Source organism: Ooceraea biroi, chromosome 6, assembly GCF_003672135.1.
Source record: "Ooceraea biroi isolate clonal line C1 chromosome 6, Obir_v5.4, whole genome shotgun sequence".
Taxonomy (NCBI): domain Eukaryota; kingdom Metazoa; phylum Arthropoda; class Insecta; order Hymenoptera; family Formicidae; genus Ooceraea; species Ooceraea biroi.
In genome coordinates, this window is record NC_039511.1 from 16,632,223 (window position 1) to 16,652,896 (window position 20,674).

General features: G+C 36.5%; 5 protein-coding genes and 1 non-coding gene across 10 annotated transcripts; 3 read left to right on the forward strand and 3 right to left on the reverse strand.

The window, feature by feature from the left end:
- Window positions 1–813: 813 nt before the first annotated feature.
- Window positions 814–3,278, forward strand: LOC105284492 (histone H3.3). The gene is made up of 3 exons (XM_011348045.3): window positions 814–968; window positions 1,486–1,615; window positions 1,890–3,278. Exons 2-3 carry the CDS (start codon window positions 1,488–1,490, stop codon window positions 2,170–2,172), a joined length of 411 nt encoding a protein of 136 aa, XP_011346347.1. The 5' UTR covers window positions 814–968; window positions 1,486–1,487; the 3' UTR covers window positions 2,173–3,278.
- Window positions 3,279–3,660: 382 nt separating this feature from the next.
- Window positions 3,661–7,034, forward strand: LOC105284491 (histone H3.3). Of its 2 annotated transcripts, none has more exons than XM_011348044.3 (3): window positions 3,661–3,819; window positions 5,707–5,842; window positions 6,057–7,034. In XM_011348044.3, the coding sequence occupies exons 2-3, from the start codon at window positions 5,715–5,717 to the stop codon at window positions 6,337–6,339; spliced, it is 411 nt and encodes a 136-aa protein (XP_011346346.1). In that variant the 5' UTR covers window positions 3,661–3,819; window positions 5,707–5,714; the 3' UTR covers window positions 6,340–7,034. The 2 variants fall into 2 exon arrangements, with proteins under 2 accessions (XP_011346346.1, XP_011346345.1); XM_011348043.3 differs by lacking the exon at window positions 3,661–3,819 and adding an exon at window positions 4,789–4,933.
- Window positions 7,035–7,229: 195 nt separating this feature from the next.
- On the reverse strand, window positions 7,230–15,074 carry LOC105284490 (nuclear distribution protein nudE-like 1-A). Of its 3 annotated transcripts, XR_003406623.1 has the most exons (9): window positions 14,792–15,074; window positions 14,234–14,474; window positions 13,511–13,801; window positions 13,297–13,433; window positions 13,024–13,209; window positions 12,358–12,476; window positions 11,677–11,877; window positions 11,327–11,397; window positions 8,792–8,827 (listed from the first exon to the last, which is right to left on the reverse strand). XR_003406623.1 is itself a non-coding variant. In XM_011348041.3 (8 exons), exons 2-8 carry the CDS (start codon window positions 14,317–14,319, stop codon window positions 8,770–8,772), a joined length of 948 nt encoding a protein of 315 aa, XP_011346343.1. In that variant the 5' UTR covers window positions 14,320–14,474; window positions 14,792–15,069; the 3' UTR covers window positions 7,230–8,769. The 3 variants fall into 3 exon arrangements, 2 of the variants coding, with proteins under 2 accessions (XP_011346343.1, XP_011346342.1); XM_011348041.3 differs by lacking the exon at window positions 11,677–11,877 and having other exon boundaries at window positions 7,230–8,827; window positions 14,792–15,069; XM_011348040.3 differs by lacking the exons at window positions 8,792–8,827; window positions 11,677–11,877 and adding an exon at window positions 9,051–9,659 and having other exon boundaries at window positions 14,792–15,071.
- A 433-nt stretch (window positions 15,075–15,507) lies between these two features.
- LOC105284489 (60S ribosomal protein L3) lies at window positions 15,508–19,302 on the reverse strand. 2 transcript variants are annotated; one of them, XM_011348038.3, is made up of 8 exons: window positions 19,201–19,299; window positions 18,630–18,822; window positions 18,004–18,172; window positions 17,483–17,618; window positions 16,927–17,113; window positions 16,413–16,615; window positions 15,996–16,151; window positions 15,508–15,803 (listed from the first exon to the last, which is right to left on the reverse strand). In XM_011348038.3, exons 1-8 carry the CDS (start codon window positions 19,201–19,203, stop codon window positions 15,603–15,605), a joined length of 1,248 nt encoding a protein of 415 aa, XP_011346340.1. In that variant the 5' UTR covers window positions 19,204–19,299; the 3' UTR covers window positions 15,508–15,602. The 2 variants fall into 2 exon arrangements, 1 of the variants encoding a protein (XP_011346340.1); XR_002193669.2 differs by lacking the exons at window positions 15,508–15,803; window positions 15,996–16,151; window positions 16,413–16,615 and adding an exon at window positions 17,302–17,393 and having other exon boundaries at window positions 16,976–17,113; window positions 19,201–19,302.
- Window positions 18,897–18,972, reverse strand: LOC113562226. The gene has a single exon (XR_003406739.1). It is a non-coding gene; the product is annotated as a small nucleolar RNA U43 (small nucleolar RNA).
- Window positions 19,303–19,429: 127 nt separating the features above from the next.
- Window positions 19,430–20,519, forward strand: LOC105284487 (NADH dehydrogenase [ubiquinone] 1 beta subcomplex subunit 10). The gene is made up of 4 exons (XM_011348036.3): window positions 19,430–19,635; window positions 19,705–19,840; window positions 19,966–20,102; window positions 20,246–20,519. The coding sequence occupies exons 1-4, from the start codon at window positions 19,557–19,559 to the stop codon at window positions 20,371–20,373; spliced, it is 480 nt and encodes a 159-aa protein (XP_011346338.1). The 5' UTR covers window positions 19,430–19,556; the 3' UTR covers window positions 20,374–20,519.
- The last annotated feature ends 155 nt before the right edge of the window (window positions 20,520–20,674 follow it).

Consider the following 20,674-nt stretch of genomic DNA (forward strand, 5'->3'; position numbering starts at 1 on the left):
AATTAATACATAATTTGTTTTATTCAAAATACACTTCTTCTGAGTCAACACAACGCCGGCAGCGATTAAAAAGTAGTTGTTCGAAGCTGTCACTTTATACTGCGCGCGTTTCCCGGATCACCTTTAAAACCGTGCTCGAAACGATGTTACACTTTTCTTTTCTCGTCAACTTGAGTTTTTGGAACAGCCAAAAGTTACACAGAGCTAAGTCAGACGAATACGGAAGGTGTGATGCCTTTTCTGGTCAAAAAATCGCTGTACAATAGTAGTACAATAGTAATTATTGTACAGAAAGGATCAAGGGTCTTTGATCTCGCGGTGTTCAGGGCAAACTTGAAGAATCCTGTTTCACAAACGATTCAGAACACCCAAATAATCAGCGTTTACTGTTTGATTTATTTTCTTTTTTTCGAGAGGGGATTCGTCAGCTGTCCGATAGATAAACACGTTTATTAGTTTTTGTAGTAAATGTTCAATTTGTTTTACAAGAGTACCGAATTAATTTGCGCATCTAATAATATAACTTACATTATAATAAAATATTATTTTTTTCATTTTTATGACATATATAAATTCAATCGAAGCGAATTCGAGCGGAGCCCGTTTGTCCACAGGTGCAGTCAGACACCACCAATCACGGCACTCATTGCGCTAGGGACATTGCAATTCATCGAGTTCTGTGATTGGTGGTGTCCGATCGAAACTGTGCGTATTCGGAACATTCTCATACGTCATTCCTTAGGTCTCATACCAATCGCGGGTAATCCACCATCGACCAATCGCATGGCCCATTCGAAATGTTCTTGGCGGCGCGCGGAAGCTCTCATTCTTTTAGTAAACAGTGAATCAGTCCCCAGTTGCTCGCGTCCATTGGTACAAGGTTGGTGTCTGCGGCAAGTGCTATCAAGACAGCTCCGATCGAAGAAGCTAACGAAAGGCGTTGCTCATTACATAGCGTGTATAATCAGGTAAGATATTCCTAATGTGAATGAACGAGCGAGCGGGCAAACGCGTTCAAAAAAAGTGAAACGAGTGTTTATTTTTCACGTGATTCGCGAATTCACTGTTGGTCGAACGCGACGCGCGTTGAGCGTCGCGAGAACGGTCGTTTTCCCGACGTCCCTCGGCGACTTCCTACGCGCCTCGGAAAAGTGCATCCAGGTCTAACCGCCATTTTGTTTATTGTATGCGTTCACTTTTGGAGGGAAACACGTCGTGCACGCGAACTCGTACAATTACTTTATTGCACGTGCGATTAAACAGCATTAGTAGAATTTTTCAACGAATTGCATAGATACATCGAGGTACCGATTCAATTACAGAAAAAGTCATCACGACAACTGTATCCTTCATATCGTTTTGTTCATTCCCCTTCCCTCTCCCCGTTCCTATTCTTTGCGTATCTGGCACGTGTGTGTGTATATTGCACACACGAATGCACGCGCGCGGCTACTTCGTGGAAAACTCAAGTAACCAAATTTGTAGCCATGGCACGTACAAAGCAGACGGCCCGTAAATCGACTGGTGGTAAGGCGCCCAGGAAACAGCTTGCTACTAAAGCAGCGCGTAAGAGCGCGCCGTCCACTGGAGGCGTCAAGAAACCTCATCGTTACAGGTATGGATGTATATACGAAAGAGCAAGCACCTTCATTATAAGAGTCATTTATTGCGAAATTAATATAACTAATTTAATAATTTTTTAATTATATTGTGCATTTTAATATAATGATTAGAATTGATTATAAGATGTTTCAAATTTTAATAATAACATTTATAATTTAGTTTTTAGCAAACTTTTACATTTTGATATTTCATTATCAAAATACATTGTTAAATTTGTTTTTAAGACTCTACTTCATCTTAAATCTGTGTATCTGTTTCTTCTTTAGGCCTGGTACTGTCGCCCTCAGAGAAATTCGAAGATATCAGAAGTCGACGGAGTTGTTGATCAGAAAGTTGCCGTTCCAGCGATTGGTGCGAGAAATCGCACAAGATTTCAAGACCGATTTGCGTTTCCAGAGCGCGGCTATTGGTGCCTTGCAGGAAGCCTCCGAAGCTTACTTGGTCGGTCTCTTTGAAGATACGAATCTGTGCGCTATTCATGCCAAGCGTGTCACCATCATGCCGAAAGATATTCAGTTGGCGCGACGAATCCGCGGTGAACGCGCTTAAACCATTTGCGTTAATACAAGTTTTTCTCTGACTCGTTATATTATCATTTGGATATTTTGTTTTCAAACGATCTAAAAGTATCATTCTTGACACTCTCTCTTCCATATACATTTACTATAATTAACACACTGCCAACCACTGTAATGGATTTTGAACAGAGAGAAATTACGAGTGAGTCACTGACGAACTTCGATCTGAACGATTCAATAACAAGAGTACACAAAGATAAAGAAAAGAAAAATGGACGAAAAAAGAGAACGTTTTGTGTCTTCAGCAAACGATCAGAGTTCACTGCACAATTAGTTTTTGTTTTTTTTTTTATATTTGAGCAAGTAGAACAGCAAACACTATTCACAGAAATAATATCACATGCAAATTTCAATGCATTTCTTGCTTTTCAAAAAAGTCCAACAGTTAATGCTTTTTACTTATAACGTCGAGCGATACCGTGTATGTTTAATGCGTGGTAGCATGGAACATACAAATCGTTACGAATGCGATTCTTTACGTACAAATGCAACTTGTAATACTTATCCGATACGGATTTTCATAAAACGTAGAGTATATATAGAGGGACTGGATAATATTGTCTATGTATCAACAAATATAGTAGAAGAGATAGATTTATTAGTTGTTTATCGCAATAACGTTATCACATGACACATGGGGTTTTGATTTGCATTTAGTTGGTTCTAAACCCTCTATAGAGTTTTATAAATCATTACACCGAAGTGATGATATTTCAAATATATAGTTTATCGCGGACACGACAAGAAAAGGGTTGCAACAAAATTTAATATTTTGCAAAACTATTTCTTTATTCTCGACAATTGTTTGCTGAAAAGTAAGTAATGTGAAATTTCTTGTTTCTTTTTAATTATGATACATTCTGATTTTTTTCTCAAAAACATTCAAGTTTTCTCAAAACGAATTTGCTTATATATTTAACGAGTCTTTACGTCTTTGGCGCGTGCAATCCTTTTGACGTGGCGTTTATCACTAGGTTGTTGTAATTATTTTTAGTTTTAATAACGATTATAATATAGCGCTACTGGTAATTGTAACAGCACAATGAAATACATTTTCTAATTGATGTAATGGAAAAATTGAGTTTTCTTATTATATTCCATCGATTCGCATTATCGTGCATTTTATCCATGCTCTAGAGCCGTGTCTGTGTACAGGTAAACGCTTTTGTACATAGCTGCACGACGTTATTGATTCGCCATGAGCGCTGCTTCAGCGATGTGTGTGTGTGTGTATGCATCGTTCCATGTGTACATACCGCATTGCACACGCTGCAGCGTTATGTACAAGTGCAAACTCTAGCACTAGTATATGTATGTATGATTGATACCGCGCGCATGTATATGTGCGTACGTACACGCGTCTCTGCTATAGCAGGGCATCGATCTCTCACGATTTCACGAATTCGATATCTGACGCTATAGCGAGATAGCCCGGTACTACGTCGTATATACTATTATCACACGCGATAGCCTTGCTCCTTATAAACAGTTAACGTCGTGTCACTGATCTTCCGTGCTATACACGCAGACGTTCCTGTATCGGTGGCGTGCGGTCTAGAGCTCGAGAGAGCGAGATCGTCGATTGAGCGCAACGACACGCGATAATTGAACTTGTCAAGTAAGTATACTCCTCTCGACTTAGGTCGAGACGCGATTACACGCGCAGAGAGTCGTTTCCGTGTACACGCGTCGTTTAAAGTAACCTCTACATGCTTAATTCCCCTTTTGCCTGAATGTCAAAAAAGTTAAAATCTTATTAAGCACGTAAAAGCTGCTTTTTGTCCGTTTCTAATTGTTTCAGCATTATGTCCGTCATTGTGTCTGAAAGCTGAACGGTCCAAGTTTAAAACATGTCCGCATGGCGATGTGAACGGGCGAGTCGATCACTCGGCGACAAAGCTCCGTTACTGTATTTAGCGCAGAATATGGCTACACCAACCGAGCCTCTATCCGACATATCAGGCATACAATTATTTCCCGTAGCGATCATTTATCTCGTAGCTTTGTTTGATTAATAGCTAAAACTTGTTTAATTTTTGACGTAGCGGATAAATCTCTGATTCGGACGATCGCAATTAACGCTGGATGGACGGTAGTCGGGACACGCCGAACGCCGTTCGTCCCTTTCCATAACAAAGCGTGTAACATAGGGGTCGCGCGAGAACGTCGCGGACGCGATTACGCGTGACGAAGCGTCCCTGCGCGTACGACCGCGTCTCGCCTCTTGGCGTTGATGTATCCTCGATGTAGCCCCCCCGGGGAAAACCGATAGCGCGATGCATTTGCATATGTGTCCTGTGGCTCATCGCGATTCCGCGGCGTCGATCGATCGACGCGCCAGAGTCACCGCCTGTGACAATTGTCTTCTCTCTACCCACGGCGGTTCGCGCAATCGACGGGGAAGGGGCGCCTACGCGCCGCTCAAGCGTATCGTGTAATACGATTTCCGTGCGATTGACAGGACACTCGGGCGCCGCACTCGATGCATCCGGCGACCAATACGATGCGCCGGCCGGCCGTCGGTCCGCCGTCGGATTGGCTGACGGCGCGCCGCGGGCTCCTACGTGCCTCCGCGCGATTTAATTTCTAGGGGCGGGGGGGGGGGAGTAGGGGGCCGCGCGCAAGAGAGAGCCGTGACTTGGGAGAGCGTCCACTGCCATCGGAGTGTTCGAGGAAACGGATAGCGCATATCCCGAGTTCGCGTCCGCTTCGTGTTCGACGTTTACCCAGAGGTACGTAGGAACTGCGGCGGAATCGCGTTTTCGCGTCCGAAAACATCGCGTGCACGCGCCATCCGACGCGACGATACCCGGTAGTGAACAGCAGCTCGCGGATCCCGTGAATCCGAGCCGCAAGGAAAAGTGAGTTTTCACGCGAGTACGCGTCTCTTTCCGTGGGGCCGCCTCCATTTTGCGATTGACGTTCGATTCGCGGTGGGAGTATGCCGCGGCAGCGACGCGATCGTTTGCCCCGCGGAATTGTGACCGAATTGATTTTTCGCGGAATTTCGTCGCGATTGTCCTCGCCGAAATTGCCGAGTTGCGAATTTGGATTTTGAGGCGTCGCGAATCAACCGCGAATTCTTCGGCTGACAGCGCGCCGTTTTTTTCTCTTTCTCTCTCTCCTTCGCTGTCCGGATGGTGGGGGAAGGTAGGAGAACGAAAGTTCGTACATTGCGCAACGCGTGCTGTTGTTCCGCGCGGACAACGATGGCATTGCCCCCCTCTCTTTCGAAATACATCTCTACCACTTCTGCCTATTTTAACTACCTACTGCTCGAGTATGGATGCGCGTTGCGCGGTATTCGATCGCGATTGCTGTAATTTGTTGAAAACTTAAAAATGATCCGATAATTAAAGAATTCTGCATGTACCATCGATAATGAATAAATTAATAAAACAACTGATATACACAACAGTTTCAAAAAGCAGCAAGATTTCTTTTTAATGTATTGCAAAATTTTCTCTGTTGAAACGAAATATTTAGTTGACAATTATTATCTTAGATTAAGCTATGGCGCGTACCAAGCAAACGGCCCGTAAATCAACGGGAGGAAAAGCTCCCCGTAAACAACTCGCCACCAAGGCGGCCAGGAAAAGCGCGCCGTCCACTGGTGGTGTGAAGAAGCCACATCGTTACAGGTATGCGCAAAGCAACACACAATGGCAAAATAACCGCTTTTGACGAGATCAAAATTTTTATTTGATAATTAATATTTTAACATCGAGATGATTCATCAGTCATCAAGTTCTGTTTGTAATGACCATGTGACACAACGTATATAATAATCACATTGATACAAGATACTGGATCTCGTGAAAATTAATGTATAGGTTTTGTGACTTTGGTAAATAGGCCCGGTACTGTGGCTCTTCGAGAAATCCGAAGATATCAGAAATCGACCGAGTTGCTGATCAGAAAGTTGCCGTTCCAGCGGCTGGTGCGTGAAATCGCGCAGGATTTCAAGACCGACTTGCGTTTTCAAAGCGCCGCCATCGGCGCCTTGCAGGAAGCCTCCGAAGCGTACCTCGTCGGTCTCTTCGAAGACACCAACCTGTGCGCGATCCACGCAAAGCGCGTGACCATTATGCCTAAGGATATCCAGCTGGCTCGGCGAATCCGTGGCGAGCGTGCTTAAGAGACGCTATTTAACTGTCATACATACCGTTTACAAACATTATTATTATTAATTATTATTATTATTATTCTAATTCTAATTATTATACCGTTCGCAACCATTGTGGATGAAGCATTTTCATTCCAATCTCTGCATATTATACTTTGCTCTTATAGATATATACGCGGTATGTGTCTCGCGGTGATCTCGTTCATCACCGAGAATTTCACGATTTCGCAATCTATTCGAACAATCAATATCACTTTTCTTTCTTTTTTTCTCTCGTAAATTCACGTGTTTAACCAGTCTTCTCGGCTTATATCACTTGTACCACTTGTATGTTTATGTTTATTTATGGGATTTTTAATTTGCAACATTATCCGTCTACCGGAATTTTATAGCAGATAATTTTATTTAAGTTACTAGTTCTTTTCTAGAGGTAAGATGCACCGAAATTAGAAAGCAGCAAAATCTTTTTCTTTTATCACTATTATCACTTATCTTATTATTGTCGTTAATATTATGCATAATATAATGTCATCATAAATATCTAGAAAAAAAAGTGTGCACTAGAATAAGACATCTTCATAGTGATCCGATGTAGTGCTTAATGCGTTAGATCTCTCCAATTGTACCCGAGTTAACATAAATCGTTTTGATCATCTATAAACATTGTGTAAAAATTTGTGTAAAAATAAACGCATTTCGTAAATAAATCTTCTAAATTCGCACAATTCATTTTTACTTTACTTTTATCGAAACCGAACTCTAATCAAACTATTTATGGCGAGACGTAATAAGTAATAGATATTTTGTCGCTGAGAATTAAACATAAACTTTTAACTTTTATATTAATGAAGTTTTATTGAATGAGGTTCTCACAATCTCATAAGAATACAACATCATCATAATTTTCACGATAACAATTTTGTATTTTATTAATCTTTTCTCGCGATATAGTTTAAATAACTAATCTTTTGATGCATAGGTAATTGCTATCGCGTATTTTTGTAGTCTTTGTTACAATAACGTATATATTTATTGAAATTAATCCAATCGTTCGCCATGAAAAGCAATTACTTCTCCAGTATTATAGAATATACTTTTACGGAATATTAAAAAATAAAAGGATTATACATAAAAACGTTCTGAAGCGCTAAACGTACACATTTTTACAAGATATCCGTACTAATTGTTTATAGACACACACTGGTGTATACAAATACATTTACAAATTATACTAGATCTGTGTATTAAAAATCAAATTATTATAAATTATTTAATTATGTAATCAACCTACAAACGTCACAAATATTTTGTGTTTCTAATAAATAATGATATTCTCTGCTATCGCTTCTTATACTTAATGTACAATGAGAAGCGCTTGAGGCAACAATACGAGATTTTCTCAGGCCATGAACGATTTCAGAAAAATACCTAAACCAAAATTTTCATCTAGTTTAATACATTGCTCCAAGCCCTTCATTCGTCTGCGAATATGTACAAATTTCTGTTCATACTTTTTAAGCAATTTTTACGTCTGCCTAAACAAATTTGCGAAATCTCTAAAACGCAATTAATGCGAAGGGAACAAATATTCATTTCAAACTTCATTTATAAATAATAAATAATGATACTTGGTTAGCTTTATCATATTATTCTTTGTGTTATTTACATGAAAATTGATTATCGTTTTCTACACGGTTATACATCGTTACGCATTATGTATTGCGATCGTATATGTTTATATAATAATGTAGCGTAATAGAGTTGAAGGATACCGTGAATTAAAATCATCGGAGTACCGATATCTCGTTTTTTATATAATTCTAATATGCGAGTTCTTATACATGTAAGTTTTTATGATAAAATATATCCTTCATCTTTCTTGTAACAAAAGGAGATACAAAGATTCTGTGAGTTTTAAAAAGTAAATCGGTACAACAACGAGTTATTCCATAGAGCGATAATCCTAAAGAGAATATTTTTTTACGATTACTGAAAAATATCCTTTGCAATAATTGCAACGGCAAATTTATACGATTCAATATATTTAGGTAACTGAAAATTTTGCATTTATTTTGCATTTACTCTACATAACATTTTTTACTAATCAAAGATTATGAAGTTTATATATAAAGACATTACGTTAATTGTGCCAAAAATTAATTACGTCAAATTGAATGTCCGCTATTAGGAAGAATGTTATTGACGAAGAATATAAAAACTTATTGTTTTGTGCCTTTGTACCAAGAATGATTTTTCATTCCTGGCATCACGGCGCTTTTTCTATATTTTCTATATTGCGCGAGTTTTAAAATAATTTCAGAAAACTTATCACAATCATTATTTCTAACAAAATTTTCAACTAACAAATTTGTTGACATTATATTCGGGTTGGATTACAGTGTGATGTGCGGACACATGATCGCTGCGATATTATCCGTTCATTTATAATCGAATGTGGTTGTTGTTTCCTGAGGCTGGGCTTCTGACTTGTCGTCTAGCCCTAATTAAACAGATCATGTAATAATAAAACATTTTAGGCTTTCGCGTTGATCACTACTATCAGTTCTAATCTCCGGATTTAAACCGCATTTCCGTCACTTTGGTTCTGACGTTTCGCCAACATTTCAGTCCTCTCCATCAAGAGATGAGAAATGTTCACAAAAAGTCAGAACCAAGTGATAAAAAATACCTCAACCCGGAAACCAGAACTGGATGTAATAATCTTTCGTTATTGCTTACATTCTAGATGCTACCTAATGCTAGAGCCTAGAGAGAAAGCTATACTGAATGAGCGATTATTTATACTAGTCAACATTTACTGATTCCGATGTATAAATAAAATAAAACGCTAAAAAAACTACACTATACGCGAGCAGAAAAGATATATCTTGGAATTGATTTTATTCTATTAACATAAAAAGAACAATCAAGAAAAGACATGATGTAATACATAATGCTGATATTCTTATTATACTGTGTGCATATGGACGTGATAAAAATAATAGTGACTATTCATGCAAGGAATTCATTAATGTAGATATCATATTTTGCAACATCGTGCAATATACCGGATGTCTCAAATCTAAATATCAAAATTTCGGGAGCATATGGAAGATCGATAAACTAAGCAAAAAAGTCCTTTAAAGATTTGTTCGTTTTGGAGAAAGTTGCAAGAAACCAAAAATGATGTTTTGGAATTTCAGAATTACAAACAAATGCAGAAATTAGTAGTCAGAAATTATCCACGATGATGAATTGGACGTGTAGAATCAGTATCTTGGCCACTCCGAACACTCAATCTGACACCTATAGACTTCTTCGTATGAGGGATCCTGAAGCAAGAAGTTTATTCATTGCCAATCGATTCAAGAGAGCAGCTAAGAAACCGAATCGTGATTACAGTGCACCAAATACCATCAGAATAGTGTCTGGCTGCAATACAAGCTGTCAGTGTTAGATTCAATGCTTGCATTATGCAAGAGGCAAGAGGTGTCGAATAATCCCTACATTAAAATAAATTATTATAAATTATTATAAATAAGTGTAAATAAATAAATATAACAAAATTAATGCAAGTGCAAAATGAAAACATTCTTTTGGGTTTTTTTTATTTTCTTCAAAACGAAGCAAAACGAGCAAATCTCTAAAGAGCTTTTTTTCTTAGTTTATCGATTACAACACACACATTCCTGAAATTTTGACACTTAAATTTGGAATACCTTATATACAACATTCTTTTTTTATAAATTGAACCAGATTATCATACGTCAGTACAAGAGTTCAACATGGCAATAAATTGATCAAAAAGGTATTCTTTAATGAATAGTGTTGTCTATATGGACTTTGTTTCAAATTTAGATGGTTTCACAAACACCATCTAAATACATTACACATCATTTTATTTCATTGTGAAATTGAAAACAGTTTATCAATGTAATTGTTACCATAGTGTAATTGAAATCTATATACATTATATACACACATACACTTATCGTTAGATTTGGGAATATGTAACTTACTATCTCACAGTTCTTTTCAGTTTCAAGATATTTTGTACTTGGCTAAATCTATTCTTCCTTTATATATTGTTCGTTAGAGTTTATTTTATGCAAACAATATATTATATTATATAAATTTATTATCAAAAATAATTTATGAATATAAATTTAAAGGACTACGTCATGAAAAGAACTGCAATTTTTCTGACGAAGAAGAAATGTTCCCTATGTTTGAAATTAAAATATTTTGATTGATAGAACTATGCTTCATTTTGAATCAAGATCTTCCATGTACATGCGACATGAATATGAATGGTTACATATATATATATTTATTTCAAGAAACAACACGTATGTAAATTGCTATTCCTTAATTTCTTTTCAGAAAATTATTAAATTCAATCAAATAAAATTTATAACTACATATAATTTTCAGCAACAAATTATTATACATTTATACTAATTCAGCAATAGTTTAAGAAGCATAAATGAACGCTTGTTATATAGCTTTATAAATATTTCTTACGAAACAAAGATATGATACATAAAATGATTTTCAATACACAAGTATTCAAGCAAAATAAAAAAATCTTCGCTGTATGACAAGTTATTTATCACATAGAGAAATGGTTTATCTCTAAACATTTTGATATCTTAAGAAACAAAATCTATGCGTATATATTGTAATATTGCATGTCCTGAATATATACACATATGAACTGGACGCTACCCATACAAGCACATAGTCGATGGAAACAAAACCAACATATTACATTAGCAGTAAGTACAGTTATGTAGCCAGCGAGATCGTGTATTTCTTTTTTTATTCCGTTGAATTCTTGAAGATCTCGCAATCAAACACGAGTTGTCTGTGTGTCTATGGCAAACCCGTGAAGTGTTGTAAATCAAATACACGATATTTATTTACGAGTACACAGTGCATGATGAAACGGAAATATAACAACACATTTAACGTGATTAAAATGTGATTGCTATGTTACCTGTAGAGGTCGCGAACTGCTTGATCTTCTCGGAACGCGTTTCTACATGTGTTCAGTTTGTTTTCCAATGCCTGTAAAAGAGAAAATAATCCCAATTAAACATATGCTATCTAATATATTTGAATTATAGTCGATAGATAATACGACGTATGTTAAACTGACAAGGCCATGACAAATATTAAAATCGGTAAAGCTGTTGGAATACATAAGAGTTATCATTTTAATAGTAAAACGCGGGACAGAATGTTCCCGAATGATGATAGACGTAAACAAATTGATGCACGATGAATGCGATGAATAAATGCGACCGGAAACGCTGTAATAACAAACAAAATTAAATTAAAACCTGCATTTTAAGGAGTTGCAAGATTATCTAACGATGAGAGATCACGACGAAGATCTGCACGCGGTTTAGGTTGTTGCCTTATACACTGAGTAGATGCGTGAGTTTGGGCTGCTGATAACCCAGTAGACGGAGTGGTACTCGATATTTGTTCGTTTGTGCAAACGCATTTTATTTTCCTACAGCCCATGCAGACCCACCTATCAAGCTGCCAAAACACCAACTATATCACACTAACTACCTACACACGCCATCATACTAACAACATAAAATGCAAATCGTGTATGATTTATAATAAAAGAGATATTTACAATTTCTCTCTCCCTATATATAGGGTATCTACTCTCTACGCATGTACACACACACACACACACACACACACACACACACACACACACACACACACACACACACACACACACAAAAGATACATAATTACATTATATACATGCATGTACTTTTAAATTCTTAAATGTATATTTGGTCAAAAATAAGAAAGCTATTTCAAGTATAACAACATGTCAAGGTGAATAGTTGCTCAGTACTATCAATTTGTATACAGCAACTATAAACAGCATTTCATTTAAGATGTGTCGTAAAGAAAAACGTGCAAGTCAAACGTGCTTTAAGCTTAGAAAACTACAAAGATAATAGAGAAAATACTACTAATATTATTAAATGTGCTTACCCCGACTTTTCGCATGAGGTCGCCAATCATATTCATTGCTAGTATTCTCGTGCAAGGCGGTAATGGTTGGCTCACATTATTATTGTTTCCAATAACACCCCCTACCATTCCATGTCCAACTAGCGAAAAAGAAAAATGGAAATTAATGTATTATCTCTGTAAATATATTAATATTATATATACTTGTAACTTTGCCATAAAATATTTAACTAATAAATAATAGATAAAACTATAAATTTATCGTTGGATTCAGTATTATTATATTTGACATTTCTATTATGCCAGAAAACATATTGTAAAAAAAGCCGAAACAAAGAAAAATACTGCTAAAAATATTTATTCATTTACATTACTGATATCGCTGATAATTTTGCACATTGATTCCTTGTTAATATCACTCAAGCGAATTGTATAATTAAACGAACAATCATTCATTTTTCATAAATAACATCAACAATAACATTAAAATAAAGCATGAAAAACTTGTGTTTTAACTTGTAAACCATTTCAAATAACTTTCATTTGTCAATATATCCATCTTTCTACTTGATTAATTGTACGTGGAATTTTTCACGTCAATTGTCGTATTTTTCGATTTTGATGATTGCCTTTTCGATGGAAGATGAAAAATACGCTTTGCCTTAAGAAAAGTATTGTATATCCTACTTTTTATCGGCGAAGTCGTCGTATTATTCGGAGGTACGGTTTGTGAGACTATTTGGCTAGCGGGTGAATTCGATTCCAATTCGGCCTGTAGCTTGTTACTATCGACGATATTGTTACGAACTCTGTCGGCAGATTTGTTATTATCCGCATGATGCCTTTCATGTACTTGTATTTCCTGCTTTAAGTCTGAAATAACGTGAAACATTATTATTAGGTTAGTAACGTTGTCGTAGTCATTAACACATTTGTAATAAACAAGAAAATGTTACCAACCTCTAACCTCGTCCATTAATCTTTGCACTATAGTTTTTAGGCTTTCCTTCTCATCAAGTTCCGACTCGAGCAAGGCATTCTTTTCTATAGCTAAATTAAATTTAGCTTCTATTTCCTCTTCTGTGACCCTATTTATTCTATCAGAGATATAGAAAATATATATCATTCCTTTGTTACTTTTATAATTATTATTCAATAGAAAAGTATTAAATACCTGTGTGCTCTTTCTAAATCATCATTTTTCTGTTCAATTTCTCTAATATATTTTAGTAAATGCTCATGCTGCTGCTGCAGATCTTGTGCTTTCCCTTGAAACATTGCACAATCTGCAGACTGCTGATCCAATCGCGTTCTCAACTGTTCAACCTCTGTGGCAAGCCTGGTATTTCTTTGTCTCAGTTCTCTGTTTGTCTTTTCTGCCTGCTCTAAAGAAGTTTCCAATTCTTTCTCCAACATCTGTGAATTTTCTTGGAATTCTTCTAATTCGCGTTCAACATCGTCTTTCCTATAATCAAGATCAATATTGCTTTGAAATCTAATTCAGGCAGCATATAAGCTTTTTTATGTTTTTATGATATACATTTATTAAAAAAGGTCCACAATAGCAATTAGGCAAGAATATTTTTAATGTACAAAAATCCACTACAGCAACAAAACTCTTTGTAAAAATATACTCAACAATTATATCGAAATTAATCTCACTAGTTCTGTTGATTTATAATACATTTAGAAATACGTTTACTTGTGAGATGTAATAAATTTATACAATATTTCTCAATATTAGAGAAACTTATGCAACATACTGTTAACATTTTATTGTATCTACCTGTAAAAATGGATGTAATATTCTTAAAGTTTAGGAACAGCTTACTGCATCGTGTACCACTAGCAATTTTTCTTTGATTTCAATAGATCATTTTATAATATCATACTTTACCTTTGATGCAGCCGATGAGCTAGATCCATCCAATACTGAATCTCATCGTCCTTTGAGAGAAATTCTGGTGGATCTACATCCATCATTGCTCCTGCGAGTGATCACTGTTATATGTAATTTTATTACTGTCCTCTGATGTCCAGTCGTTTCCTGGAGATACGTTACGAGCTAACTGCAATCGCGTTGTCTCACACGTTGCACATTGTCATCTCGCAAATCTCGCAAAACGTAACAATATCGCCTAAACAAGAAAACATAAATCAGAATATCGATAAAGTTGTCTGATCATCTCGACGGCGTATCGTTATCTTTGATAACGATGCTCCAACGAGACCGAGATCGTTCTTCCTGGTATCGTCGCATGAGACACGTCGAAAACACATTCTGCGATTCTAGAATTTTATCTTGCGAGCGCAAACTTTCGACAGATCGAGCGATTGACATAGGCTAAGTACAGCTTGGTAAGGTAAAGTACGCCAACATGTTTTCGATGTCTCAGAACGTACGGGACTTTAAGCGATTATTTGCAAAACGCCCGTAATGTCATTACTGTATTACTATGAGTCACACAGGCTGCCGAGATGACGAGGTACAAGAGGCGCGCAGAAAGATTGGAGCACTAGCAGCTCGTTAGTGAGCGAGCGAGAGAGAGGGAAGAGAGGCTGTGAATTCGTGTTGATGCGCACGGCTTCGTCGAGCACGTCAACTCCGCGACACGCGGTCGATCGCGATAACCGCAACGATGACGAATTCACATCATTCACACTCGATTACTAAACTACCGTTGAGTACACACACGGTCGCTGAAGGGCAAAACGATTGCACAAAATGGTGGCGGATACGTTGCGAACAGGAACGAGGTGGCGTTTCTTACATTCAAAAATTCAAATGTGAGCGATATCGAAATCAGTCTCTGGATGCGCCGAGAATTGATTGTGTAAGCGTCGAGAGACATGAAAACAAGAAATGATTGGCGCGAGAGTACGAAATAGATTTTTATTGGGTAGAAAAAGCAAAGACAGCCGTCTGGACAAATTGATAAGCTTGGGTAGTAAACTTTCATCGCTCACAAGGAAATCGCAATGGATTGCTATCCAGTTACAAAGCATTCTTTAAAACATCTTTTTTTTTTATTTAAAAGAAGGAAAAGAATAGAGTTTCTGAAGAATTTGAAACTGGATTACAGCCAGTTTTTAAAAAACTATTTCAAAGATTGAGATGTTCATTACTTATTTGTAATAAAGGCTTAATTTTTTTTAAATAAAAACATCGGATCAATTTGCATGCCTAATACTTTATTCTTCAATATAAATGTTAATATGATACGTCCATCATCATGTTGATAATGTGTAGTATAGAACGGACAATTTTATTGTGCAGCTGCGGTATTTGGTGTCGAGCTGCTAGCTTGTGTTTTATCCTCGCGCAACCGATCCTTTTTGAGTTGTCCCATGAAGGAGGCCTTATCGGCGGCAGTCTGGAAGCGACCGTGTCCGAATTTCGAACTGGTATCGATAAACTTAAGGTTGATCTTCTCCAGCGCGGATCTCCTTGTGTGCACTAACAAAGACTGCAAAACATATTTTAATATTAAGAATAAATGTAGATGAATAAATGTTAATTAGTAATGTCAAGTATTCTCTCAGTCCTATCATTTAACTATCATCGTGATCAACAGATATTTAGGCTCTTTGAAAATACATCATCGAAACACGAGGATTATTATTAGTGTATTATTGCTCGCCAATAGTTCTATTATTACCTTTCTGAGAGTGATTACACGTTTCTTCGGACCCATGCAGCATCCTTTGATCATGATAAAGTCGTTGTTCACTTCACCGTAATGCGGAAAGCCACCCATAGGCGTGATAGTTTTTTCGGTAAGATCGTACTCCGTCGAAGCGTTGTTTTTTACGATCTAGATATAGAGAAATAGAATATAAGTATCAGTCTCGTTAATTATTAAAATTGAATAAATATAATATTTAATTTTTGTTTGTATGCATGTAACTTTACTTGGAGACCTAAAGTATGAGCAAAACATTTCTTCAGGTACTATGAGTAAGTAACTTTGGTCTGGCCTCTTTAAAATATACAAAATCAATCCTTTTATGCGTCTTAAAGAGATTGATTTAGAGAAGAGGCGCTAAAATTCTGCAATCTTTAATGTGACAATTACCTTGCCGTCTTTAGTGTGGATACCCTGTCCAATCCTGTAGACTTTCTTATTCATCTCGGTACGATGATGATATCCTTTCTGACCTGCACGTGCGACAGTGAATGACACGCGGCTGGGATGCCACGCACCGATACAGGCGACTTTTCTCAAACCCTTGTGCGTTTTGCGTGGCAATTTCTTGGTGTGCCATCTGGACGTAACACCTAAGAAGCAGGAAAGATATCAATGTTCGAATTACGTGCGTTTGCTGAATGGGGAGAGATGAATTTCATTCATCAATCAGTTAATCAATCTTCTTTGGTTAAGGACTTTCAGTAGGAAGGCAGCATGATTCTATCTTCACAATAATCAGATAATACACAACATGCTTCTTTCATCACATAGTCCTAAAGAAGTTTTCTACTATAAATGCATGCTTCTCAGGGTTGTCTGGTGAGGTAGAAAGGAGGGAGAGAACAATTTCAGGGAAAAAAGAGATGAGCAGCACACACCAATATACGAAATAATAAAATACCTTTGTAACCCTTGCCCTTGGTTACGCCAATCACGTCGATCATTTCATCAGCTGCGAACACATTACTAATAGGCACGGGTTTCTCCAGATGTTCGCGTGCCCACTGCACTTTGTCTTCAACAGTACCTCCATTCAATTGGATCTCCATAATGTGAGCTTTCTTCTGACGCTGCCTCAATAACTTCATCTAATAGGCAAAGAATGAAATCTTGTTTTGCATAACACCAAATGTAATAGTAATGTGTGTAATTTTATTTTTAAACTGTATTGCCGATTCATACGATACCGATTTCGATTTTAATAGGAAACTGTACTAGGCATGGTTTATCTCAATGGTCAATGTCCAATGGACTCCAAAGAGTTTATGGAATATACCTTGCTTTTATGCATTCTGCATGAGCAGCGCACAATGTTATTCTTCGACACGGCAGTGTTGAGACCATACTGCATTAAAGGCAGCTCTCGCACTGCAATCCAGGTGGATCAACATAATTCTATATTGATCGACACCCAGATTAACATGTCGTAAGTATATAAGTTTTCAATGTTTCGTTACCTGAGTATGAGCGATAATGCGAATGACACTGCAATACTTCTTGATTTTTTTTAAATCTGCCTCAATAGATTTGCGGCCAAGCTCGTCTTGCCATTTCTTCGATGCTTTTGTAAATGCCTTCTTCTTGCTCTTGTACCTATGTAGAAAATCAATTGCAATGTCCGTTGCGTGACACACATCATGATATGCCACCTATATATTCCTGTAACGTGTCAGTCTCATCGTGATGAGCGGAGACTAAACACACTTTTTGGACTAACCATGTTAAAACTTAGTTTCAGTGGCTATATCCAAAAGATTACTCTCATCATGTGAGCGGAGAGCTATAGTAGCGTTTTTTTTAGTGCCATTGTACAAATATATACATATATGTATAAAGATATATATTTTATCTCAGTGAAAATTGCCCAATAAATTTCAAAGTTTGTGAAACGTACTTTGCTTCTATGTATCATGCATGGGCAAGGTATTACTTAATGACGTGACAGTTATATACAAACGCAAAAGCGACTAGTACTAACCAGTTCTTGTAAAACCGTCTGCGACAATCCTCTGACAAATGTTCTGCCCAAACAGTAGCAAGTGCTCTAAGTCCATGTGGCGTTTCAATATATCCAACAAGACCAACCACAATTATTGGTGGTGTCTCAAGGATAGTAACTGCTTCTACAATCTCCTTCTTATTTACCTCTGTAAACAAGCAATTAATGTTTAAATTAACTCATAAAAAGAGGCTTTCATGCTTGATTTCAGTAAAAAAATATTCTTTTGATTTTAAACTGTAGGAGGTTTATCTCAATGGTCGATGGACTCCAAAGAGCTTATGGAATTACTTTGCTGCCAATCATTCTGCTTGAGCAGCACACAATGTTATTCTTTGACATGATAATATTAAAAGCATATTGTATTAGAAACAACTCGCATATTGCAATCTGGGTGAATTTACGCATTCCTGCATTAATCAACATCTAAATTAACACATTCATTGTAGGCTTATTGTTTGTAAAATGCTAAGAAAAATGTCTACGAAAAAAATGTAAAGCAGTTTTTTTCAAATTTATAACGTTAATATTTGGTTTAATTATACTTTAAGTATTGAACATTAATATATTATATATTATAAGGCAGACCTCTTGTAAATACTTACTTGATCCAGGACGATCTGCTTCCCTCACAACATGAGTCATACCAGCTTTGTAACCAATAAAAGCTGTTAAATGCACAGGTTTGCTGGGATCATCTTTTGGAAAAGCCTTTACCTTTCCACGATGCCTTTGAGATCTTTTCTTTGGGTAGAACCCCATCGAACCATGCCGAGGAGCACTGAATTTCCTATGAGACTATAACACGATAAAATGGAGAAATGTGAAACACGTGATACAAGAATGCGATAATTGTTTTTATTAAAAATATATGTATCAGACCGCCCTAGAATATTTTCCTCATGGTTATTCAGTAGAAAACCATAAACTTTTAGCTTGTATCATCATGATAATAATAATGGTAAATGAAATACCACAAGTTGTATAAGAAACCACACATCATACAAAAACTTCTTTATCTTTACGAAACGCGATTAATAATTTTGATATCAACTGCAATATATATTTAAAAGTTTGAACGATATGTTTAAAAGTAATAATATAAAACTTTACAATGTTTGTGTTAATGGATGTTATAGATTTTCTTCGATTTTTGTAAATGGAACAGACTCTTACCATGATACCACTGGTGAATGCGATGAAGAAAATGGAGGATGAGAGAGACGAACACTACTTTTATACTTGGATGAGACTCGATGAAAACTTTAAGAACAAAAATTCCCTAGGTCGAATCTTACAAGATGGCATAGCCAATCAAATTCTCCTTAGTCCTTTTTCATCTTATTCTTTTGGCTTCACATTCCTCATACAAAATTCGCCATCTACACTAGATGTATTAGATGGCAAAGCCGTACTGCCGTGCAGTGTCGTGCACTCGTGCACAAAATTGTGTGATAAGTTGCACGAACCCGAATTTACAATTATTTAAAAGAAATATTAGTTATTAATTAAATTTGCTTCGTTCTGAAACGATGGCAGACCAAAATATTTTAACTAGAATGGTAAACGCTATATATTACATGATTGACACGCCAGTCACTTATGTTCGAGGTATTATCTAATCATTTATGTGTTTTGGTTATGTTATGCTACGAGTTAAATGGACAATTCCCATTGTAGAAAAATTCGTGGAGCCGAATCAAAAGAAATATCCATGGTACCATCAACAGTTCCGTCGTGTACCCACGATCGACGAATGTTATACCGATGATGTAGTTTGTTATGTCGAGGCAAATTCTCAATTCTGTCGTGATAAGTAAAGTTATATGAATATTTAGAAAATAAAGTAGATATTTAATTTAATCGACAATAATAATATATAATACATCACAAATTAGCTTCGATTAATTAATCTTGTTTCAATTTTGTTTCTGAATGTAGATTGGTGGACGATGAAATTGTATACATTTTGAGAAGTCGTTTTGAACAATGTGCTTTCTATCACGGCGAGGACAAACATGTGTGTGATGATTTAAGAAACATTTATGAGGAAGCGGCTACAAATTGGTTTATAAAATGTACGTATTTATTTCATACATATTTCATGCAAATGTGTCAAGGATAGCTAAAGAGTCATGGCATAGAAATTTATACAAACCATAGCAGAAAAACATTAGAAAAGAAATTTATAGTATCTCTATTAAAAGTCATAAATATGCAGATGGTGATATGGGAGTAGTTATAAATGTGAAACACGCATACATGAAGCAGAAACATCGTATGATCTGGGAGCGCCGTCACGGCCCAGTTGGTAGTGGCATGAAGACCAAAGCAACCAAGGCAATATAACAATTGACACTGATATCGTAGATGGTTATTTAATGGTAAACACATTTGCAAGTTACAGGTGCAAAATGTAGGTTTGCATTAATGTACAGATTATATTATGAATGAAAAGATATTAAGAACTTGGAATAAAAAAAATAATTTATCACAATTCCACCTTCGTTCTTTTCACCTTCGTTTCTTTCACGTAATGATTCATACCTTGTACTTTATACTACATAGTATGAAATAATGTAACACAGCAAATTTTACAATATTGAATGAACAAATCTCTCTCTGTTTTATTATTGTACAATATATAAAA